The sequence below is a fragment of the Schistocerca nitens genome, chromosome 12 (assembly GCF_023898315.1).
Source record: "Schistocerca nitens isolate TAMUIC-IGC-003100 chromosome 12, iqSchNite1.1, whole genome shotgun sequence".
Taxonomy (NCBI): domain Eukaryota; kingdom Metazoa; phylum Arthropoda; class Insecta; order Orthoptera; family Acrididae; genus Schistocerca; species Schistocerca nitens.
Genome location: NC_064625.1, coordinates 138,731,241 through 138,757,466, shown reverse-complemented (window position 1 = coordinate 138,757,466; position 26,226 = coordinate 138,731,241). Strand labels below are relative to the sequence as shown.

The 26,226-nt window shown below is 39.4% G+C and overlaps 1 protein-coding gene across 1 annotated transcript; it reads left to right on the top strand.

Annotated features, from left to right (window-relative positions):
* The first annotated feature begins 301 nt into the window (after positions 1-301).
* Positions 302-25,820, top strand: LOC126215071 (dnaJ homolog subfamily C member 9). Its single transcript, XM_049941719.1, has 5 exons — positions 302-457; positions 536-688; positions 2,220-2,333; positions 17,218-17,429; positions 24,313-25,820. Exons 1-5 carry the CDS (start codon positions 364-366, stop codon positions 24,532-24,534), a joined length of 795 nt encoding a protein of 264 aa, XP_049797676.1. The 5' UTR covers positions 302-363; the 3' UTR covers positions 24,535-25,820.
* The last annotated feature ends 406 nt before the right edge of the window (positions 25,821-26,226 follow it).

Below are 26,226 nucleotides of genomic sequence, written 5' to 3'. Positions count from 1 at the left end.
GTTCAAATATATTTTTACTATATTTCACATTATACGCTCGAAAGAAAATATGAATATTGTCTTCAAATTTAAAATGAGATATATATTGCAGCACTGGTACCATATATTTTTTCAGTTATCTATTTTCAATAATGACTTCCCATTACATGTTCAGAATTTCTCATCGAGATAATTAATATATGTAATACTTCTGAAGTAATGAATTGTGTGAATAAAAATATTTAATATATCTGTCACGTTTCAATCGCATGCACTTCCGACTATTATCGATAAAGAACTCGCTTCTGCTTTGGCGCCTAAAATCTGAAGGAGTAGTCAGAAGTTTGGTTGTACGCTGCAAACAATTTCGTGTTTTCATTGAACATGCCTAGTCTAGTTGATTTGTGTGAAAAATACTTTGGGCACAAAGACTTTTATGATGTTCTACGTATACCGAAAAATGCAAATGAAAAACAAAGTAATAATTGATTTATAACCTCAATAGTTCATTAGTTGACATTTGACATCCCGATGTAATAATGATATTTTTCTGTAGTTAGGAAAGCGTACCATAGGCTGTCTCTGCTTGTGCATCCTGATAGAGTTGAAGAGCAAAAGAAGGCTGAAGCAACGGAGAAATTTAAAGTTTTGGGAAAGGTTCATTCAATATTGAGTGACAAAGAGAAGAAAGTGGTTTACGATGAAACAGGTATTATTATCGCTCAGCCCTGTAGTTTTACTTACTGATCCGTATTATAATGTATTTTAGTAGTTCTACGTTCCATTAAAATGGCCATACACATGTTGGACTTAACGTTCAGAACATGGCATCATAACTAATTTGGTGTGAAGTGTAAGATTCGCTGCGCTAGTGATGGTTCACGTTGAGTATTTCCTATCCTTATAAATGGTACTTTTTTTTATGACAGGCACTTCTCTATTGTTATGAAATTCACGTCCTACAGCGTGTTTTTCCTATCTTAAACTTCCTTTTTACCTAATTTTACTGACAGCAGTACGGCTAGTTCACTTACACTATTAAAAACACACATTTCATTCAAATTAGTCATAAAAGTAGAAAAGGCACAGAGGCAAAAAACTTTTCTGCATCTTAACAAACTGCGTTGTAAATACGCAAAACAAACACGCCGACCCAAAGTGTTAGACTATATGTTACTGCCAACGTTCATGAATGTTTATATTCAGTTGTCGAGAGCTTAAACACATTCGAGGAGGTACTCATTTCTGTTAAACACACTCTAGACAGCTAGTATCGTTCTGTTCATAGAAAAAACAAAGTATGTGGTTTACATCCTGGATCTTCCCACAGTTGCCCTGTGGAGTTGGTATGAACTGAGTTCTATGAAGATGTGCATAGTAGCATCCATTTCAAAGCTCAGTGGATTTACATGTCATATCTCAATTTCCAGTGTACCAACCTCAAGGAGGTTGCAAAAATTCTGATTGTCAACATTTACGCCCCCCCCCCCCCCCCCAGCAGTTACCACAAACATTTTAATTTGTAAATACTGCTACTCATATAGTAGTTCCTAGGCCATTGTAATGCTGCCATTCACTCTAGTGGTTTGTAGAGCGTTGTTAATTATTCATTTAGTTACGTCCACCTGCTTAGCCGAATGGTAACGTGCTTGCCTCCCAAGCAGCGGGCCCGAGTTGGAGATTTTCTCCGCTCGTGGACTGGGTGTTGTGCTGTCCTCATCATTTCATCGTCATCACTGACACGCGAAGCGCCCAATGTGGCGTCAATTGCAGTAAGAACTCAACGGTCGAACTTCCCCGGATAGGGCCTCCCAGCCAGCAATGCCATATGATCGTTTTATTTTTTCGTTTAGTTACATTAGACAAGCAAAGTCCCAAGAACTAAAAAAATAAAGTTTGAAGGATAGCATAATAGCACAGAAACAGTGCGGATAACTGATCTTCAAACAGCATTCATATTAAGTGGTACAAGTAATATATAGCCTTCTGGTACATAAATTTGACATGTTTGTATTATAGCTTTTCTCATTTTTCAAAAAGAATGAGTTGCATGTATAACCTTAGTTTATTAACTCCCTAAAAATGATTTACTCAATTACATCAGTGTAGCATATCATATGTTCAATATTTGTTTTGTGTTATACGTAGTGCTTAAGCATGGAGCAATTTTCTGCTGATAATAATGTGCTACGTAACTGTTAGCTGGTTGTGCATAATATAAAACAGTTATTTTCTTGCAGGATCATATGATGAGGAAGATGAGAAGGCAGAGAGAGATTGGAATGAGTATTGGAGATTGTTGTTCAAGAAAATCACAATTGAAGATATCAACAGATACAAGAAACAATATCAAGGTATAGATGGATTGCTGTTTCACTTGGTGATATAGATATTTTTGTGTGTATACAGGTATATCTGTGCCGTACTGTACTGATTGTATTGAACTGGGTCTAAAATATACTGGACAAGTCAATGCCCACAGTTATAGACTGTGCAATGTTATTGAGTAACTTAATGTGAACTATAGGTGGCTGGTTTATATTACCAACTGACTAACTCAGTGGCTTAGTTCCAGTTGTAGGTACCATTTCTAGTGGTTTACAGGAGCAACAAACAATTATACTTCAGCATATATAATTATAGACCAGATTTAAAACACTGTCATAAACCAATCATGAAGGGGTATAACATTATGTTAAAGGCTTAACAATGTAAGAGAAGTTTCAGAGTTGGAAACAGTGTATGTCTGGAGGCAACATAGCTCGTACACGCAAATTACCACAACAATATTTGTCCAGTATTTGAGAATCTGAACATTTATCAACTTACAACAAACTTTTCTTTCTAAAAGACTACGTGCTTACTTGTTCAACATCAGACATTAAACACTATAACACGTTTGTAAAGTAATCCAGGTTTGAAGCTGTTTTATGTATGTGATTTGTGTAATAATATGTAAAGTAAATATTATGTGGTTATTTGCAATAAAAGAAAAGTGTACTCCTAACTCTTAAATGCAACTACAGAAACAAGTAACTAAACTTCAAAGATTGTATTATATTAACACAGAATGTAGTGTCAGTCAATGAATATTTATTTTTGCTTTGTAATTTCATGAGACAGTAAGATTAAATAATAATTTAGATCCGAATATCTAACAACTTGATTAATTTTTAAAATACGAATTCCAGGGTAAAATGTGTTGTGAATTTTTAAGTTTAAACAAAACAGTTTCAGCCATTAATGGTAAAGTTTCTCAGGATACAGCCACATACTGCTTTACTTTGTAACTAAAAACAAACTTCAAAGAGATTGTATAAAGAATATTTCAAAAAATCAAGTAACAACACTACAGTGAACATTTAAACATTTTCATTTGATCACAATAATTCCTCAAAGGAAATGTCAAAAATCAGTCAAATAAAGCATTACTGTTTGGTTTCTTGCACAGCACTCTGCACGCAGCAAATAAAGTAGGAGACCCATCTAACTGGCTCTTTCCATCTGTATGTTCCAACATAGTTTCACCATTCAGATATCTTTCATGAACATGGAAGTGTTGACCTCTATATGTTTTGATTGACAATGATGATCAGGGTTTTTTGCCAATTTTAATGGACTGCATAGTCAGTGTAAGGTGTTAAAGGTTGTTCCATCATTTCAACGAATTCACTAAATAAACAACATAACCAAATTAAATCTTTGGCCACTTCACTTGGTGATATAATTTCTGCTTCAGTTGTATAAATAGCCACCACCTTCTGCAACTGACCTGTCCATGATACAGCCCCACCAGAGAACTTTGTCATGGTGGCAGTTGTTGAATGTCTTCTCCACTTAACCACAGTGAAATCGGCATCCCTGTAAATTCTCAAATTTTCTTCTCTATCATAAGTAATACCATAATTAAATGTACATATCAGCTACAGGATTATGGATTCCAGTCCTTGGTAGTTGGTTTTTGCGTAGTTCGGGCAGCTTTATTCACTGCAAAAATTATTTCTGGACATGTTGCTATTGAGAGGGACATAAGACATAAAATAGCTTCACAATAGGGTGCAGAGGATGAAACTGCTTCATCTTGATCATTTTTCTTCACATCCAACGAGCAAGCAACATTGTTTCTATTTCATAGTGGGCAAGCCACTACAGATTTTGCCTTTGTAACTTCTGGCCAATGTTAGATTTGATTGATGTACGGCTTCGCACCTACGTGCCCATCTCAGCCAAAGTTAAGTAAGCCTAATGTAATCCTAATTCAGACTATAGTAAACTTGTAAAATCTACCTGCAGTACCGAAGCATCTCACCTTTTCCTGCTCCTACTCACTTCCTACATTCGACCTACCGTTCAGTTGACAGCAGACCCACGTGCCACCTTCCAGGCAGGATACAAAACTCTTCTTCCCAGGATTCAGCTCCTGTCCCTATTTCCATCCATAGCCAATTGTTTCAACACTCAACCACCCACAACACTGATATCTCCTCCAGGTGTTTAACTGTATTTGGCCCCAAGACATTTTCCCCCCTCATAAGAGGGACAATATTGTTGTTCCTGCCCTTATGCCTGGCAAGGAACTGTCATCCCTTGATAGTTACTGGCCCATCAGCCTGATCAACGTTCCCTGTAAGTTACTAGAACGGATGTTGGCTCAATTGAGTCCTTGAATCTCGGAACCTTCTCTCCTTACCATTGCGGCTTTTGGGAGGCATGGTCTCTGATCATTTGCTTCAGTTGGAAACTGCAATCTGGCAGGCCTTTTCTCAATGCTGCTATCTTGTCACAGTTTTTGGTCTTTACAAGGCTTAAAACTCAGCTTGGCATTGTCACATTCTCCTTACACTCCACAAATGGGGTCTTTGGGACTCGCTCCAGATTTTTATTCACTTGTTCCTACCTCACAGGTAGCTCCCACCTGGTGACCTCTGCAGAACAGCAGCTCCCGAGTGCCATGCAGTGCGATGTGGACACTCTTGAACGGTTTTCAGTTCTCTCATGTTAAGTCAAGGTTGGTGCTTTCCTGTTGCTGTACTATGGTCCATCCTGATCTGGAACTCATCAGTGCCTGACACCTGACCGCCGTCCCCCAGTTCCATTTCTTGGGTCTTCTTTTTGACAACAAACTTACTGGGTTGCCCCATACCCATCACCTGGAGATTAGCTGTTTGTGTAAACTCAATGTTGTTCACTTCCTTGCCTGCTCCTCGTGGGGTGTCAATCGTTCAACACATCTCCGCCTTTATTGGGCATCTCTCTTGTCTGGACTGTGGTTGTCAAATTTATGGATTAGCTGCAGCTTCCACACTGCTCCTCTTGGACCCAGTTCACCATCATGGTATCCGGTGCCCTTGGCATTTGTCCTGTCGGTAGTCTTCTGATTGATGCTGGGATCCCTCCACTTTTGATTCAGTGGTCGGAGCTCCTAGTTTCCGATGCCATCACCATCCGTTTTTCCCCTGCTCCCCCTCCTATTTTATTCTTTTCACAGCTTTTGGCCCATCGCTCACCCGCTGCCTACCCTCAGGTGGATTTACTGGTTGGACTCTGCTTCACTTCTCTCTGCCATGACTTCCATCTTCCCTCCTTGTCCTTGTCGCCACATTCTCTCCTGATCAGTCCCTCTTGGTTAGTTCCTTGGCAATGGATTTGGCTGGATCTCTTCCGGGATCCAAAAGCCTCCATTGCTCAAATGGTGTTCCGTTGCTTGTTCTCATTGCTCTTTTGGGACTTTCAGGATGCCATTGTTTTTACACCAATAGCTCTAAACCCATTGACCATGTGAGACATGTCTTCTGTCTCTTGCCTGTCATGTGGGATGTTCACTGGGGAGTTGATAGCCATCTATCAGGTCCTGTTTCATTAATCTGCCATCCTTCACCCGTGTTTTGTTACATGTGGGCTCAATGAGTGGCCTTCAAGCTGTTACTTGCCGTTCTTCCTACCATCCCTTGGTGTCTGCCATACATGACCTTCTCCCTGATCTTAGTGATGTTGCTCGTTTGGTCAACTTCCTTTGGGCTCCAGGCCACTTAAGTATCCCAGGTAATGAACTTGCTGATCATCTAACTAAGGGGTTGGCACCCCCAATTCTCTATGACCCTCCGGGTGGCGGATTTGTGGCTTTATGTCAAATCCCCTTTTTGTTAAATCGTGGGCTGGCTGTTGGGGGTCTACCCCCGTGTATAATAAACTTTGCACCGTCAAGGAGATTCCCACCATATGGTTGTCTTCCCTCTGCCTCTCCTGACAGAAATCTGCCGTCCTCAATCAGCTAAACTAGGTTGATCCATGGTTCTTACTCAGCAATGAGTCGCTGCCCCTATGTACTTGAACGGAGCTAGCTTCCCTCACTGTTGTTGTTGTGGTCTTCAATCCTGAGACTGATTTGATGCAGCTCTCCATGCTACCCTATCCTGTGCAAGCTTCTTCATCTCCCAGTACTTACTGCAACCTACATCCTTCTGAATCTGCTTAGTGTATTCATCTCTTGGTCTCCCTCTATGATTTTTGCCGTCCATGCTGCCCTCCAAAGCTAAATTTGTGATCCCTTGATGCCTCAGAACATGTCCTACTAACCGGTCCCTTCTTTTTGTCAAGCTATGCCACAAACTCCTCCCCAATCCTATTCAATACTTAATCATCAGTTATGTGATCTACCCATCTAATCTTAAGCATTCTTCTGTAGCACCACATTTTGAAAGCTTCTATTCTCTTCTTGTCTGAACTATTTATTGTCCATGTTTCACTTCCATACATGGCTACACTCCATACAAATACTTTCAGAAACGACTTCCTGAAACTTAAATCCATACTCGATGTTAACAAATTTCTCTTCTTCAGAAACGCTTTCCTTGCCATTGCCAGTCTACATTTTATATCTTCTCTACTTCGACCATCGTCAGCTGTTTTGCTCCCCCAATAGCAAAACTCCTTTACTACTTTAAGTGTCTCATTTCCTAATCTAATTCCCTCAGCATCACCTGACTTAATTCGACTACATTCCATTATCCTCGTTTTGCTTTTGTTGATGTTTATCTTATATCCTCCTTTCAAGACACTGTCCATTCCATTCAACTGCTCTTCAAAGTCCTTTGCTGTCTCTGACAGAATTACAATGTCATCGGCGAACCTCAAAGTTTTTATTTCTTCTCCATGGTTTATAATACCTACTCCGAATTTTTCTTTTGTTTTCTTTACTGCTTGCTCAATATACAGATTGAATAACATCGGGGAGAGGCTACACACTTGTCTCACTCCCTTCCCAACCTCTGCTTCCCTTTCATGCCCACGACTCTTATAACTGCCCTCTGTTTTCTGTACAAATTGTAAATAGCTTTTCACTCCCTGTATTTAACCCCTGCTACCTTTAGAATTTGAAAGAGAATATTCCAGTCAACATTGTCAAAAGCTTTCTCTAAGTCTACAAATGCTAGAAACGTAGGTTTGCCTTTCCTTAATCTTTCTTCTAAGACAAGTCGTAAGGTCAGTATTGCCTCACATGTTCCAACATTTCTACTGAATCCAAACTGATCTTCCTCGAGGTCAGCTTCTACCAGTTTTTCCATTCGTCTGTAAAGAATTCGTGTTAGTATTTTGCAGCTGTGACTTATTAAACTGATAGTTCGGTAATTTTCGCATATGTCAACACCTGCTTTCTTTGGGATTGGAATTATTATATTCTTCTTGAAGTCTGAGGGTATTTCGCCTGCCTCATACATCTTGCTCACCAAATGGTAGAGTTTTGTCAGGACTGGCTCTCCCAAGGTCATCAGTAGTTCTAATGGAATGTTGTCTACACCCGGGGCCTTGTTTCGACTCAGGTCTTTCAGTGCTCTGTCAAACTCTTCACGCAGTATCGTATCTCCCATTTCATCTACATCCTGTGCCATTTCCATAATATTGTCGTCAAGTACATCGCCCTTGTATAGACCCTCTATATACTCCTTCACCTTTCTGCTTTACCTTCTTTGCTTAGAACTGGGTTTCCATCTGAGCTCTTGATATTTATACAAGTGGTTCTCGAGACGTTTGTATTCCTTTTTGCCTGCTTCGTGTACTGCATTTTTATATTTTCTCCTTCCCTCACAGTGATCCATATTTTGTTGGACTGCCTCTGCATTTTGGCCCTTCACACTAAATATGTCCTCCCACCTTTGTCCATGGTGTTAGCGAACTATCCTCACATCTGTCCTCAGTTTCCGTGAAGGTGGTTTGTACTCTGAAAAAAGTCCTTGAATTTTTATCTGGTGTTTAGGTCCCTCAGTAAGCTTGCCTACACACTGACCAGGTTCTCGCTGCCTGTGCTTGATCTGTGCCATTTTGTTTTACCCTTTCCTTGTGTGTTCTTCCACTGGTGTTGTCCCCATTGTATTGTGATAGTGGTATGGTGCTGTATTGTATGGGTGTCGGGACAGTTCGGCAGCAGTACTGGTGCCCCGTCACACGTAGTGTTTGTGTGGTACCAGTGCTCTCCCTGTTTCCAACAATCCCTTCCTGTTCTTTCCTCTTCCTGCTGCCCTGATGTCCCTTTTTCCCCTTTGTTTGCACATTGTCCCTTCCCCTTGGCTCGATTGTGCTGTTTGCTTTGTTCCTCCCTTGATTACTGCCATCCTAGATCATACTGCCGCCAACAATCTGTCCTCGCACGTGCTGAGTCGCTAATTGCAGCCACGCATTTCCCGTGTCGTGCCTCTAGCAGGAGGCACTGGTCGTCTTAGTCATGTCAGATGACGTTATAGCCTCACCCCTTTGCACATGTGCTTGTCTAGTGAGCCAGTGCACATACTGGTGAGCCACGGCATCAGCACTTCAGGAACACACTAAGGTGATGAGCAGCTGTCTTGATGAAATATTGTGCTGCTTTCACAACATTGACACGACACTCCTGAACAACTGAAGAAAGTGAGCTATAGTTGAGACAGCATAAGAAAATCCCTGAGCTAGGAGTGCTGTTGTCAGCTTTCAGTTGGAAAGCACTTACGGCTGCAGGCGAGATGATAGCCTTCTATAGGGCTGCAGAAACACTTAGACGTTGACATAGAGACGTTTACCAGATGGCATTACATAATCGGGTGAGGTAGATACGTGAACCTGCCGTGCCTGGCTACTGACTCCATCTCGACTGTAGCCACATCAGGGGACTCCTACAGGCAGCCACATGAACGGGTGACAACTTAAAACTGTTGGCGTTGTTGTGTAACTTAAAATTCACTCCAAGTTGCTATCTTCATTCGCGTAGAAAATACTCTTGTAAAATCAGATGAATCATTTTGAAAGACATGGTACAGTGTGTCAGAATGTAGAGAGGAACTGTACAAATTGAAAAACAGCAGTTACAACAGAAAAGAAATGTGTGGACGCATGTAGGTACATAGGCCCTGGTGGTAAAGCAATAAATGAGTTAACATGTTAAATATTTGATGGTAAGCATGTAAGCAAGAAAGTTTTACAACGGTTTGAAATTATGTTTAAAGTTTGTTGGAAGTCACCAAGCGCTTTAATTATCAAACATTCTGAGTGTAGGTGGGATAACTTGCACTCAATTTTAAGCTAAAGTTAGTTTTTTTACGCATAGCAGTGCTTGACTTCATATCTTCTGAACTGTGAGTCGTACAGTGATAAAATTTGCAGGTACGGTGGTATATATGAAGGCCAGTGAAATAAAAATTGAACACCCACCACAACAGGACTATGGAATGGTTCCATTCAAAAGTAGTCACCACACATGTTGAAACATTTATCCCATTGGGAGACAGGACAATCAGTATCTGTTTCGTAGAACATTCAGACGCAGATGGATCGACAACCGCACCCACTCTCGCACTTCCTTGTTCGATGGAAACTGATGTGCACGCGTACCTTCCTTCGGGTTGCCAACAGTGTGAAAATTGCGGAGTGAACAATCCGGGCTGTACAGAGGATGCGGTAGTGTTTCCCAGCCAAACTGCTTATGTGTAGCCTTTGTCTGATTGGCAGCGTGGGGGTGAGCATTATCCTGCAACCTAGACTGCAGGTACCCTCTTCTTGTTGAGTTTCTCAAGTGTGGAACGCTATGAAGTCACTTTGCAGAAACTGCGACATGCCATAAAGTCGAAACGCTCGGGGATGTTGTCAGACAGAATCATCCTGTTGCACAATAACGGCCACCAACTCCCAAACCCACACTGCCAATCGAACAGAGGCTACAGTTCAGCAATTTAGTTGGGAAACATGCAACATATTCCATACAGCCTGTATCATTCACCTTGTGGTTTTCACATTGTTGACAATCTGCAGAAAGATGTTGATGTCACTTCCAGTCGAGCAAGGAAGTGCAAGAGGGGGTGCAGTTGTGGAGCTGTCAGCAGCTGACTGCGTTCTATGAAATAGGAATTGATCGTCTCGTGACTGTGTGATAAGTGTATTAACATGTGCTGTTATACTTTTGAATGGAACCATTTCACGGTCCCATTGTGGCAGGTATTCAGTTTTCATTTGACTGCCTATTAAGGCCCCCATAAATGATCATTTTATTAAACTTAACTATACTTGCCAAGTATTTGGCCATGTACAGTGCAATTTGACATGTTTCTCAAGCATAGTTCATGTGCGACATAAATTTTAGTTGGCACAAAGTTTGACAAGTTGGTGGATATTGTCTGTTTTGCCACATGTTAAGTGAAAAATTATTTTATTGCGATGTACGTCACTTCATTGAGCTTCCACTACTATGAAAATTGCTATCAAGTATAAAAACAAAATAGCACTGACATTTACCAAAATGGTAGAGGTATCACATTTTTCTCATACATATATTATGCACAAGGGGGTTAGGGACAAAATCAATATTTTATGCATACAATGATATACAAGTGGAGTGGATTGAAATAAATCGGAGTTGTCTGGTTGTTCCGCAGACAATGAGAGCTATATGTTCCTATGCGGCATTTTAATGACGTTTCATTGGAAGACCAAGTAGAAGAGAATAAATTTTTGCGTACTTGTTTTCTTCAATGTGAGGGTGAAGTAACGCTAAACAGGTTATTAAATATTTCACTGTCCAAACAAAGATAGTCGATGTAATCAGGTTCTGAGTGTAATATTCCTATTAATAGGTTTTCAGTTGTATAATGCTCATTTTAATCCAGCGCCTTAAACACAGTGCCAGAAGCAATGTTATAATTGTGTTATCTGTGCTCGTAACCGTTTCTACTAGTCTCGAAATACAGCCTATACGAGAAGTGTCGGCTTCAAAAGTAAGGTTAAATTGACAAGTTTTCTTTAGTATGTGTACAGACTTGTTTGATACATCTGTTGCTAGATAAGAGCAAACTTGTCAGGAAAGTTTGCTCTTTTAGGAGGACTTAATAAGTTTTAAGGGGATACGGAATCACCTATCCCCGCAATGTTAATATATGCCTACTATAGGGAACATTTTCTCACAAACTACTGGAGACAGAGAGGTAAAAATTTTACTGTATGTGCATTCATATGTTACAACAATACTGAAACAACAGTTTGTCAAAGTATTTTCTTACAGAGATATTGTACATTTATTTTTAAGTAAATTTTTTCCATCGCTTTTTACTAGACTATCACCCCTAAGTCTTTTGTAAATCAAGTAATTAAAAAATCGTTGTTTCAGTATGTAATAGGGACCTATGTCACTACGTCATAAAAATTTCAGACTTCTAGGTTGACCAGTACCTGAGATAATGTTCCTAGATGAAGTAAAAAGTAAACTTACGGGAAACGGAGAAAGAAGATTAAAACATTCCTGATCCGTAGCTAATACCCCCTTCACAGTCTTCATAATCATCTTCAAGTCTTCTTTTGGCACCCCTCTGCACCTGTCTTGCTTTTTTCACTAATGTCTTGATTATATTATCAGCATGCCTTAGTCTGTGCTGATCTAAAAAGAACATAGCACGTACCGTACGGGAACCAACACACATACCCAACTTTTGAAGGACCTGGCATTTAGTTATATTTCCAAGATTGAAGGTTGCCACAGCATCATACACACCAAAATGTAGTGTATTAATTCCGACAAACACTGTTTTTGGGAGACGATGCCATATCACACTATTCAAGCACTCGTTGGGGTTCTGCGTTTTTCCGTGAAGACATTTCATCAGAAGACTTCTGTCAGCCAGATATCTGAAAATGGGCTTTATTTCTGCCATGGTGGCTGATGGTAGACTGTGGTGGTGAATGTATTTCTCTCCTGTTGTTAGTCCCCTATTGTATTTACACCAGCTGTTTTCACCTTTGGGGCACAAACCATGTTGTGGATGCTCATCCGTGGATGCGGTGTGGAAATATAAAGCCCATATAGCTCTCCTCATTTCTTCAAGATTGCCTGTATTTTGCCTGATTGCAAGGCCATAGCAGTTCTGAATGTGGTCTATTATGGAATCAGTCAATCTTCCTCTGCCATCCAAGGTTTTCCCATCATCTAGTTTTTTCCCTTTCATAACTGATTTTAACCTTCTCAGCCTGGCACCCATTCTCTTCTGCACATGTCCTATACATTCAAGTTTGCTTATATTTACACTGTTCCCATATGGTTTGCTTTCCAAAACTTCTTTGAATGCTTTAGAGTCACCATCTCCCAGATATTTGACATAGCGAACATTATACCACTGTGAAGAGCGATGAAAAATTTTCTTCACCCCAGCAACCTCCATGCCACCACTACTACCATAATAATTAGCAATACAGTCATCATTGTGTTCATTTTTCAGCCTGCCTGTGCACCTACAGTATTTAGACATTATTGCAACATCAATAACCTTGCCAGTATCAACACTAGTTGCTGTTACAACACCATTGTTGGAGGTGTGGCCCCTTTTCTGCCACGTGCCATCAAACGCCACTGTGAGGTCACGACTGCCGTCATTTTCTTCCACTGCTTCTTCCACAGCAACCTGCATTGACTTCTGTGCTACATCTTCAACTGCAGATCCTAGTACATAATTGTAAGCTTCAAACTTTGAAGGTGCACTTGGAAGATTTAGAACACCACATAGCATATCACCAGCTGCTTTGCCCTTACCAATTGCTCGCAATCCATAAACTAACCTAATATTTACACTATAAAGTTCAGTTTTCTTGTATCCATTATTTACAGTTACTGAAACCAAACTTGGAAACTTACAGCTGTATTTACAAACACTGCATATTAAATTAAACTGGGCAGCCAGGCCAACATGGGATTCTACTTTCAGAGAAACGTTTCCATGACATTTTTTGCAGCACAAACTGTTTTCAAGAGCTTCACACAATATATTCGTATCAATGAGTTCAAAAACTTCATTCCCTCTATCAAGTAAATTATATTTCTCTTCCAAATCTCTTAGTTTTTTATGAGAAGCACTGTTTTCATTTGGTGTAAGTTCGTTCGGCAAATCAGTAATAAGTGGATTCACATTTTCCAACAGTGATGATGATGAACTGCTTTGCTTTGCTAATGAATCATTATTTCTTTTCTTTTGCCAGTTCACACGCTTTTTAAATACTTTTGCTTTAGCTCTAGGCATTTTCACTGCGAAAAATGAAGCACTAAATACGAAATAACTCAACAACAACTACTTTCTTATATCACACTGTTTACAAAACAGTCCCGCCACAAAGTCAAAGAGTAACTTGAGGAAACCAGAGAGAAACATTTTCGGGCAACTAATGTATAAATAGTCGCTGGAAACCGGGATATTTGAATTCATGTCACTTTAAAGGTACTGCCAAAAAGTTCATGGTCAGCCACGAGAGACGTGTATAACTAAAGCGCAATACCCGATCTCACAAATATATAAAAATAAAATAGTTATAATTGTAGTAGAGCTATGTATGATACGTCATTTTAAAGAGGAAACATGGCAGAATATAATACGCCAATAAAAAAAAATACGATTTTTTAACCCAAAATCCGATTCCGTATCCTCTTAAGTTTCATTGTCTATTCGAAGGAAGTTGACATAATCAAAGTTCTGAGAGTAACATTCCTTTAGCATATTTTCATAGGTAAGTCTGTCATTTTAAGCTATTCCCTTGACTGCAGTCTTCTTCTGCTTCTTTAAACACAGTGGTAAGGTCAATACCAATACTGCTTTGTCTGCATTTGTTGATGATCTCACTACTCTCTAAATACACTCGGACATGAAGCGCTTCTGCTTCAAAGTGAGGTTAAACTGACACACATTGTTTGAACGTGTACAGGCTTGCTTGGCAAATCCATGGCTAGATAAGAGCGATTTTGTCAAACACGTTTGATTGTTTACAGGGGCCTTTACATGTATACTGTCTGCAAACTATTGCAAATAGTTAGTAAGGAAGTAGTTAATTAAAGCACTGAAGTTCAAATGTATGAACAGCAAAACGATGCAATGATTTTATACCTTTTATTATTGTATGAGGTGGGTGGGGGTGGGGTCAGTGAGAAAAAGTTCTGTAAATGTGAAAAATTAGGTGTAAAGTTTGTAGCAAAACACTCATTGTGAAAAAAATATTGGGTGAATGTATTCAGAGTATTTGCACATGGTTTGTGGTGCTATTTCAAGACACATACACTGTTCCTAACTGTAATACTTGTCTTCCAGTGTTAAACCTGTAACATAAAATTATACTTCTTAATGACGGTATTATGACAGCATTTTAAATTTTGTGCCCCACCCTGGAAACAGAGGGGCAACATGCAACTGATACCATGCACCATGAACAATTAACTGCATCAACTGTCTTAACGTAGTTAAGAGTAAGACTGCGGGATGAATGGTGTATGTTAGCTGTTTCTGTTATCTGTAGTAGTATTGTCTCATGTTTTGTTTTTGCAGCAGGATACATTGTAACCTTTAGCAGTGTCTTCTGCAGAAATAAATAAAAAGGGCAGAAGAATTGCATTTAGTCCAAAACTAGAAACTTCGAAATAGTGCCTCAGTGTACGTTCATATTGACTGTGAAAGTCTGCATTGTATTATAACTAGACCATGGATTTTTAGGTCGTAAAAAAGTGTGTTTTAGGCACCTAAATAGGCTCCTTCAGTAGTTCATTTAGGCTATATAAAACCTAAAATAGGCTCTAATAAAAATGATGCAGATAAAATAAAAATAAATTAAAATGCACAGTGTTGACAGTATGAACATCTTATTAGTCATTAAAACAAGGAGAATGAATATTTACACAGATACAGAGCACAGCAATCTACACCATTAATGTTGAACATAACTCCAAATATTTTTGAGTTCCTGCAAGATAATGATCTCTGTAAAAAAGATGTGGCAATGGTTTAATTAACACATTTGTAGTTTCACATATTCTGACCATAGTTGGCTTCACAATAAATAATCAAATCTTTTCTAGGTTTTCTAGTGAAAAACTGTGGCGCTTGTCAGTCAGAATCAATTTATACGCTGAAAAAGAACATTCTACATCAACAGATGTGACAGGGGCGTACTTCATTTTCGGCGCATGTTGGACAGGAATGCTGCAGTCAGGAGTGCTGGATTTTCCACTAAGTATGTTGGCAGCTGCACACAACTCCTTCAGGCCAGTGTTCTTGTGCAAAACCGTTTGCATTTTTGCCCGTACTTTTCCCCCTACTTCACTTGGCGCGTCATTGATTTTCATTTTGATTTCTTCAAGTAAATTGTGAATTATTCTTGCCATAAATGTGTAGTGGACCCTAATGTAAGATAATTTACGTGTTAAAGAAGAATCTTTGAGTAACTCCATTGCTGCAGTTACGGATGCAGCATCCTCCAGTTAATTTTCAACCACCTTCTGGACAGCTGAGAGATGCGTACTATGGTATTCTGCTGCTATCAGCCACGTGCCCCAGTGGGTGACAACAGGCTCTGGCGGCAATGGGACACCTGGAAGCTGTTCTTTGAATGCCTCTATTCTTGATGGTGCCTTAACAAAAATTTTCTTCGCCATGGATATTACTTTATTTACTTTAGGAAATTGTAGCCTTACTTGCTCTGCTATGCAGTCGAATGCACTACACAAGTTACGTGCTGCATCAATGGGTAGAATACTTTTAATAGTTGATACGCTGCTATATATATGCAGCAGCATCATTGACAGCCAGAAGCACCTTATTCTCATCCACTCCATTTGGGTATAGCACCTTAAGCCCATTGTTCACAAACTGTGCTATTGTTTGTTGGTCAGTTTTTGCAAGCTGTTTTGAGTAAATCAAATGAGCCCTGGATGGAGCATCTGGACCTAGCTTGCAAATAATCAGGTTTGCAATGTAATGGCCAAGACTGTCAGTAGTTTCATCCCCAGAAATCCATATACAAGATTCTCCAACATCATCTTGGATTCTGTGCAATGCAGCATTGTAAAGTTGACTCTGCAGGAATAGACTGATGGCAGTACTTCTCAAGAAAACCTCTGAAAATAGGATTTTCTAGTTTCCGAAAGGGGATGTTTGCTGCCACAAGTGCATGATACAAATCACTGCAGAACTCTCTCTCTCTCTTTTTTCCGGTGGATGCACCAGATTTATTGGTTAAAAGATTTTGCTTCAATTTTGACTTTCGTTCAACATTAGCTTCATGTGCAGATTCCATCTGCATGCTGAGTTAAGTGAGATTTCTTAACACTCGAAACCTAATACGAGAGAAAAGGGAAATGCAGTTTAGAATCGCATATAAAGAGTATTTCGTATTACTAAATAATAGTGATAAAAAAGAATCCTAAGTGACAGGAAAATTAAGAAGTCTAAGAAAAACATAAAGTAACCTCCTTGTTGCACACTTGGCAGAAAACAATTTTCCCATCTGTTGTATAATGCGGAATATCTTGCAGCCACTGCCTTATATGAGTAGACTTTGAACTAGCTGTTTTCGGCATGGCGAAGTATTCTCACACAGAAACTAGAATTTATTTTGCACTTAGAACGTCAGTAACACTTAACACGTCGGTCGCTACACAATGTACTGATTTGTTTTCGCTGGGAACTCAGGAACAAAATAGGTTTTTACCTAAAATCCGCAGTCTAATTAACACTTTTAATTGCCCAACAGAAAATATAGTTTAGTATTAAGCATATATCAAAACACATGGCCCCCCTTTGTGTAAAATTGCTGCTTAGATATTTCAACTATCTTCACTGGTGAAGAAACTTCATAGCGCATTTAGGCAGCATTTTAAACTTTTATTTTCATGTATTGCTTATTAAAAAAAAGAAGGAAAAAAAGGTTGAAAAGTTGCCTGTTTAACACTGTGCTAATGCCACTTTAACAAAATTGCAGGCTCAGAAGAAGAGTTATCAGACTTGAAACGGGCCTATACTGATGGAAAAGGTGACATGGACTTCATCCTGGAATCTGTACCGTTTAGTAATACAGAAGAGGAGCCTCGCCTTCGCTCATTGCTGCAGGGAATGATTGACAGTGGGGAAGTTCCCGCATTCCGTGCATTCACTCACGAAACTCCTCGCAAGCGAGAGCGGAGGAAGAGGAAGGTGAGTTCTAAATAACAGTAGGCTGAAAAATGAGGATCGGGAGACAATGGGGTGTATGCCAGTAGGCCAATGACATCATTGACTAGGCAGAGTTAAAAGCATGGAGACTTTATTGGTGGCTGTCTGATATCACAACACGAAAACAATATCAAAACAAAAACCAGCAAACTAATGGGGCATCATTGTGAGTAGAGCTGTTTGCATGGTGTTTTTATAATAGCCTTGAAAATTGGGCTTCAGAGAGAAAGTATTGGTTTAATTAGTGATTTAAATATTCTTCATGAGTTCATTAGGCTTCATCATCTAGCAACAAGGCTGTCACCTAACCTAACTTAGACATAGTGCTAGAGTACAGATCAGTCTAGTTAAATTATTTATCCAAGCACACCCACAACACTGCAGTCTTCACTACACCTTCAGTTCTCAGCAGGCTTGTGCAGATCTGCTAGCTGACAAATCCAGCACTGCCCACGTATTCGTTTTGGGAAATATGTATGGACCTGGAGATCCTCCAAATTTATTATTGGTCCTCAGTAAATCATAGTCTGTCTTCATCTGATTCATTCGAATCAGTTAGAATCCGTAGCGTTTGCCGGATTCTTTGTGAACGTATTTCACTATCTTCTGACAATTCTGCTTCACTTTCATTTTTTTGATATCCAATGTCTTCTTCTCAATTGGCCAAGTTGTCCAGAACATCAGACGAGAATGTCCGCGCATTCGTCATTAATAACCGTATAGTCTCTTTCGTCTGCCATGATGAAAGTGCACAAGTACTTGTAAAAACAAAAAACTTGATGTGTGTAACTTATTGTTTCCTAAACAAAACACCAACAGAATGAAAAAGATACTAAGTGCTGTCACCACCCACTGCGCGATACTGTGCACACGACACCACTGTGGTGTCGGCAGATGGCAAAGTGTTAAAATCCTGGAGGTTAATCGCCAAAGCATTTACAGCAAAGTGCCAGAGTTGAAAGTGCTCCTACAAAACAGTAAAGCTTACATATACAGGTACAGAAAGCTGGTTGAAACTTGAAGTTTACAGCACTGAGATACTTGGGGAATTCTAGGTATATATTGAAAGAATAGTGTAACGGGTGAATGGAGGTGGTGTATTTGTCCCAGTAGACAGACATTCAGATCCACTGAGATAGAGATTCAACCAGCCATATGAGATTCTTTGGGCTAGACTCAGTAACAGGGGCAGGTGTAAACCTGTAATTGGAATCTTGTATCAGTGGACTCATCTCCAAATGTAACCAAAAACTTTAGGGAAAACCTAATTTCACTTGTACTTGAGTTTCTTAATCATACTGTAATTATCGGTGGAGACTTCAGTCACCCCATAGTCGATTGAGAAAATTAGTTTTGAGATGGGCATGACAAGATGTACTGATAAACATTACTAAATACATCTGAAAACTATATAGAACAGGTGGTTCAGAACCCCAGTTATGACGGAAATATCAGCTCTTAGGCTACAAATAGACTTGACCTTATTGAGGAATCCACATTGAAACTGGTATCAGTGACCATGACAGTTGTGGGAAAATGATCAATGAAGTACAAAGAGCAACTAAAACAGGTAGGATATGTGTGTTTAGTAAACTGAATAAAAAAAACAGTAGTGTTATCTCAATGAGGAACTTGAAATTTTAGTGCAGGGCAGGAGAATTTGTAGGAGCTACAGCTCAAGTTGAAAAGAATGGTAGACCATACAGTGGAGAGATATATAACGAGCAGAACAGTTCATAATGGGAGGGACCGTATGTAGGATACAGTTCTGTATAAAAAAATATTATTGCATAATATGTGTAAAACAAACCATAGGGTTATGGATGGATAGATTCTGAATAAAATCCATTTGGCAGTCAAAAGAGCATTGTTTGAAGCATTTGATCATTATTGTTGTTGTTGTTGTGGTCTTCAGTCCTGAGACTGGTTTGATGCAGCTCTCCATGCTACTCTATCCTGTGCAAGCTTCTTCATCTCCCAGTACCTACTGCAACCTACATCCTTCTGAATCTGCTTAGTGTATTCATCTCTTGGTCTCCCTCTACGATTTTTACCCTCCACACTGCCCTCCAATGCTAAATTTGTGATCCCTTGATGCCTCAAAACATGTCCTACCAACCGATCCCTTCTTCTAGTCAAGTTGTGCCAGAAACTTCTCTTCTCCCCAATCCTATTCAATACCTCCTCATTAGTTACGTGATCTACCCACCTTATCTTCAGCATTCTTCTGTAGCACCACATTTCGAAAGCTTCTATTCTCTTCTTGTCCAAACTGGTTATCGTCCATGTTTCACTTCCATACATGGCTACACTCCATACAAATACTTTCAGAAACGACTTCCTGACACTTAAATCTATACTCGATGTTAACAAATTTCTCTTCTTCACAAACGATTTCCTTGCCATTGCTAGTCTACATTTTATATCCTCTCTACTTCGACCATCATCAGTTATTTTACTCCCTAAATAGCAAAACTCCTTTACTACTTTAAGTGTCTCATTTCCTAATCTAATCCCCTCAGCATCACCCGATTTAATTTGACTACATTCCATTATCCTCGTTTTGCTTTTGTTGATGTTTATCTTATATCCTCCTTTCAAGACACTGTCCATTCCGTTCAACTGCTCTTCCAAGTCCTTTGCTGTCTCTGACGGAATTACAATGTCATCGGCGAACCTCAAAGTTTTTACTTCTTCTCCATGAATTTTAATACCTACCCCGAATTTTTCTTTTGTTTCCTTTACTGCTTGCTCAATATACAGATTGAATAACATCGGGGAGAGGCTACAACCCTGTCTCACTCCTTTCCCAACCACTGCTTCCCTTTCATGCCCCTCGACTCTTATAACTGCCATCTGGTTTCTGTACAAATTGTAAATAGCCTTTCGCTCCCTGTATTTTACCCCTGCCACCTTCAGCTGTAGCAGAATATTGTCCAATGATCTTTCACAGAACCAAGGAAATTCTGGACATGTGTAAAGGCTGGTAGTGGCACCAAAGTTAGTGTCCAGTCACTAGTGAATGGGACAGGAACTGAAATAGAGGGCAGTAAAGCAAAAGCTGTAATGCTTCACACAGTTTTTAAATGTTCCTTTGCAAATGAAAACGCAGAAAAATTGTCTCAATGTAATTCTCATACTACAGAAAAGATAAGTGAAATAAGTTTGTGTCAGTGGTGTTAAGAAACAGCTGAAATTGTTAAACTGAACAGATCTCCAGGGCCCAGCCCAAAGGAATACCTACCAGATTCTATACTGGGGTAGCCCCTCTTCTAACTATAATCTGTTGCACATCCCTCGAACAAAAAACTGTGCCCAGGTCGTGGAAAAAGCACAGGTCACGCTTGCCTACAAGAAGGGTAGTAGAAGTGATTAACAAAACTACTGTCCAATATCCTTGTCATCAATTTGTTGTAGAGTCTTGGAATATATTCTGAGTCAAACATTGAGATCTCGAATAGAATGACCACCTCTACGACAACCAGCTCCGATTCCAAAAGCATCGATCAAGTGAAACCTAACTTTCACTTTTATAACATGACATATTGAAAACTTTGGATGGAGGAAGTCAGATAATGTGGTATTTCCCAATTCCAGAAAAGCATTTCACTAAATAACACACCTACTCTTGTTGTCAAAAGTATGCTCATATGGCGTATCAAATGAAATTTGACTGGATTGTGGATTTTTTTTTAGGGAGGACGCAGCATGTTATCTTGGCTGGAGAGTTGTCGGATTTAACGTTTGGCACGCCTCGGGGAAGTGGGACCCTTGCTGGTCGTGTTGCGTATTAATGACCTTTGGGCAATATTAATAGTAGCCTCATAATTTTTGCAGATGATGCAGTTGTCTATAGGGAAGTACTGTCTGAGGCTGCATAGATATTCAGTGAGGTCTCGATAAGATTTCAAGGTGGTGCAAAAATTGGCACTTGATTTAAATGTTTAGTAATGTAAAATTGTGCTCTTCACAAAACAAAAAGGTGCAGTATCCTAAGACTATAATTTCAATGAGTCACAGTTGGAATTGGCCGTCTCATACAAATACCAGGGTGTAACAATTTACAGGGATATGAAATGGAATGATCACATAGGTTCATTCTTGGATAAAGCAGGTGGTAGACTTTGGTTTATTGGCTGAATGCAGGGGAAGTTTAGTCAATCTAAAAAGGAGATTGCTTACAGATCACACGTGCAATCCATTCTGGAATATTGCCGAAGTGTGTGGGACCCGTACCAAATAGGACTAACAGGGGATATTGAATGTGTAAAGAGGTGGGCAGGGTTTGTTTGATCCATGGAAGAGACAGAGATATGCTGAAGAAACTGAACTGGCAGACTCTTGAAGGTTCCCAAGAAAGCCTGCTTACAAAGTTTCAGGAAATGGCTTTTAATAATTACTGTAAGCATAAACAACTATTAGATTTTCCCCTCTAATTTACATTTCTTGATTTCGTTGACTGGGCTAGTTCATCAGGGGAAAAAGGCGCTGCTTCTCAACAGAAAAAAAATCAATTGCTGAAAGATCAAATAGCGAGAAGAAGGAAAGCGAGCATAGATTGTTTTGGAAAAAAATGTTTAGAGGTAACTTTTGTTTTTCTCGAACAACTCAAAAACCATGACTTAAGCAAAAATGTTCCCCAGCACAAAATTAAACTGCATCGCATTTCTGAAAAAAAGAAAAGTCCTATTTATTTTTTCTCTAGGACTACCAACTTCTGCATTTTATCAGCCATTGTTAACAGGAATATATTTTACATAAACGCTCTCATAAGGGGAAAACTTTATTGGCATAATATGCTAACAGCTTTTGTAGTGTAATTAGCTAACTTGCTGTAGCATGGAGTGCGGATACAATGTAACGTTGAAGTCGGCTACAAATGTAAACAAATGATGACCTCTCATAAACTACCCTCCAAAAATTAGTTACCAGTATCTTATGCAGTCCTAATTTAAAACACCCACCTCCTAAAAGTGTCTTGGTAAAATGTCTGTATTACATAATTTTTTGAATTTTAGCAGCGAGAGAAATGTACGTGTGTATTTTATAAGAGACTATTTAAGCATCCGCACTTTGTGACTCCAGAGCTTAACTTTGAGTGCAGGTGCACTGATGCGTAGTTGCATTCGCATGCATGGATTCTCTCTCTCTCTCTCTCTCTCTCTCTCTCTCTCTCTCTCTCTCTCTCTCATGGGGGTTTTACCAGATGTAAAATACCAGTAAGGAAAACTAGGTTATTTTTTCAATATTTTTATGAAGAAAATAGCTTTCTCAGATAAAATAATTAAGCTGGAGCTGAATAAAATTTGTGTTTTATATTTAAAGGAAATTAACAAAACTATTAAATGTGTGTACCATTTTTAAGTGCAGTAGGGTTGTATTAAGGGATAAAATTTGGGCGTGGGGTGGTGGTGTAACAGGGTGAAAGGGGGGGGTAGAAGCAGGAGGAAGGGTAGGTCACTGGATTGCATTCCAGCTGAAATATTTTATCAGAGTAAGCTCTATTTTCGTCACCCAAGTATTGAAAATATAACCTAGTTTTGCTTACTGGTGTTTTACATCTGGTGAAATGGTATTTGTTTGTTTATTTTGTATTTTGAGGTAGAATTTGTATCTGTATTCGCATTAATTGCAGATGTGGACTTTTCAGGTCCCTAATAATATGCTATAAAGCAACATAAGGTGTGTTATTTCTAAGCTGTAGCTGACAGTGTATCCTGAATTAAGCTTTCTTCTGAATTAGGTGCACAGTTGATTACCATCTGTTGCAGCCGTCAGTCCAAAGGCTGGTGTAATGCAGCTCCCCAGGCCAGTCTTGTCATGTGCAAATCTCGTAATAACTGTAAAATTACAGTAACCTGCATTCTTTTGTACCTGCTTGCTGTAATCAAGCTATGGTTTCTCTCTAAAAATTCTTGCCCATCACACTTCCCTCCATTAGCCAGCTACCAATTTCTTGATGCTCCAGAATGTGTCATACGGGATACTCTACCTGTGCTGCTAGAACATGTGCCTTTACAAGTACGACACAACATGTGGTTCATGCACGGTGGAGCTCCTGCACATTTCAGTCGAAGTGTTCGTACGCTTCTCAACAACAGGTTCAGTGACCGATGGATTGTTAGAGGCGGACCAATTCCATGGCCTCCACACTCTCCTGACCTCAACCCTCTTGACTTTTATTTATGGGGGCATTTGAAAGCTCTTGTCTACGCAACCCCGGTACCAAATGTAGAGACTCTTCGTGCTCGTATTGTGGACGGCTGTGATACAATACGCCATTCTCCAGGGCTGCATCAGCACATCAGGGATTCCATGCGACGGAGGGTGGATGCATGTATCCTCGTTAACGGAAGACATTTTGAACATTTCCTGTAACAAAGTGTTTGAAATCACGCTGGTACGTTCTGTTGCTGTGTGTTTCCATTCCATGATTAATGTGATTTGAAGAGAAGTAATAAAATGAGCTCTAACATGTCCACATAACATATTTTCTTTCTTTGTGTGTGAGGAATGTTTCCTGAAAGTTTGGCCATACCTTTTTGTAACGCCCAGTATAACCCCAGCTGCAATACACACGTCCGTGCTACACTGAACTACCCAAGATGTGGCTGTTCTAGTAGTTGGTGAAATTCTCACAGTGCAGTGCGATTTCTCCTGTGTACTTCCATTTAAAGTGTTAAGAATCTGCTACACATGGCGACTGAGACTATGCTTCTCGCTACAAAAATACGGCAACGTGTTACAAATTTGTCAAGCTTGTCCATAGAGGGTTAAAGAAGTGTTTGCTTTCATTTTTTCTTTAGATTTTTAGGTGCTTTCCACTATATTCATATGTACAGTAACCCCTTTCAAATTTTTAAAGTGGGAAAAAGAAGCACAAGAGGCAGAGAAAATGAAGGTGGAAATGAATATGGATGACGGGGAAGAAGGACTACGAGCCATAATCCAGGCTAAACACGCCCAGAGGACTGTCGACGCAGACGCGTTCTTCGACCATCTGGCAGCGAAATACAGCGGCGGAGGTGGTAGCGCTAAGAAGAAAGGCACGCGACAGCAGCCTGCGAGGAAGCAAGCCAAGAAGTAGTGCAGCAGTGGGCTGTGCGAGAGCGGAGTGAGGCTACAGACTGAAAACAAATTTATTTCTGGTGTATTTTATCAATGTATAACTTGCTAAAGCTTTGTTAAAGAACTTGTTTGACCCAAATCTGTCACACATAGTTTACCTTGAATGAAAATGTAATTTGTGGGCCATGTTATACATTTGTAAATTTCTGAACATTTTGAGATAAGGGGTGTGTGTGTGTGTGTGTGTGTGTGTGTGTGTGTGTGTGTGTGTGTGTGTGTGTGAACACTCGGAGAAAGACTGTAAACTGTTACTTGTAGTTATACTGCCAACTCCGACATACTGTTCTCCTTTGATTCACATATACTTTGTTAAAAATTAGTACACAGTTTTCACTTTAAAAATGAGTTCTTAATGTGATTAAGTTCACCAAAAAAAGCTAAAAATTGTGATACACCTTTACTGTCCTACCCTACACTTGGACCGCCATCGTATGTTGTGCAGTGCAAGATAGCGTTATCTTTGTGTCTGGCTGCTTTAAGTACAAAGAAATCTTTAAAAAGTGATTATTTTAATTTGTAGTCCTAGCCTTGAATCATTCATGATCTGAAACAGCAATAAGGGATCCTTAAAGCACCTGGGAAGTACTTGAGGTTCCACATGTCATGTGAAGGACATCTAGAAATTAGTGTCTGAAGGACACAGTACTGGAAATGGAAAGTGTGATTTGCAATTTTAAATTTGAAAGTACTGGCATAACTTTAACAAGATGATGCATAAAGCATTGTGGTTATCCAAACAGTAATTGTATCCTGTGATGTGTTGTTACATTTGACAGATGACTGCCACTGTCACCTGTGGAGACAGTTTGTCATAGGTCCAATAACTATTCTCACAGTTTATAGCCATTATGTGTTTACACTCTGGATTTATATAAGTGGAATAACCATATACAGTGAAATCTCACTTTTACCCTTTTCAAGGAACTTTAAAAAATGGTGTAAAATACGAGAAATAACTTTTAAGCAGAAAGCTACTTTTATGTTCTCCCCCTCGCATTTTTGTTGTTTATGTATGATATATGTAGATAATAGGCATAAAAAATACTTGTCAGGGACTTGTTTATAATCCATTAAAGGCCATCTGAATTTTGTACTATCATCAGCCACTGATGTGACTAGAACTGGTAACTGCGTGGGATGTAGAAATGTGACTTAATTTCATTCATTATAATCAATGTTTTTGGAATGCCTGCAGTTGTCATTCATTATTTAAGAATGAATCAGTGCACCAGTTTTTTTTTTCTCATGTTTAACAATCCTAACAATCCTTTTTGATAATTCATTGTCATCTGTAAATTGACGTAAGTATTTTGTTTGATGTTTGACTATGTGCTGTTCTGATTCCCTTGTGCTGTAGTCATATTTTTGATGTTGTAAATACATAAGGATTTGCACTGGACGATGGGAATAAATTCTCAAAACGCATTTTGCTATGAATGCAAAAATGTGTATCTCGTGCAGTGAGTCATTAATTGAACCATAAACATTTGAGTAATGCAAAATGCGAAAAGGTGTGAAAAAGTGCTGCAAGTGAACAAACAGTGAAACACGGGAAATATGTGTTAGAGGTGTCATGCTCACAAACTTGCACATCCGCGTTAGAGGGAGTTTAAAAATTGTCATGGTCGGTCATTATTTGAACAAACATAAT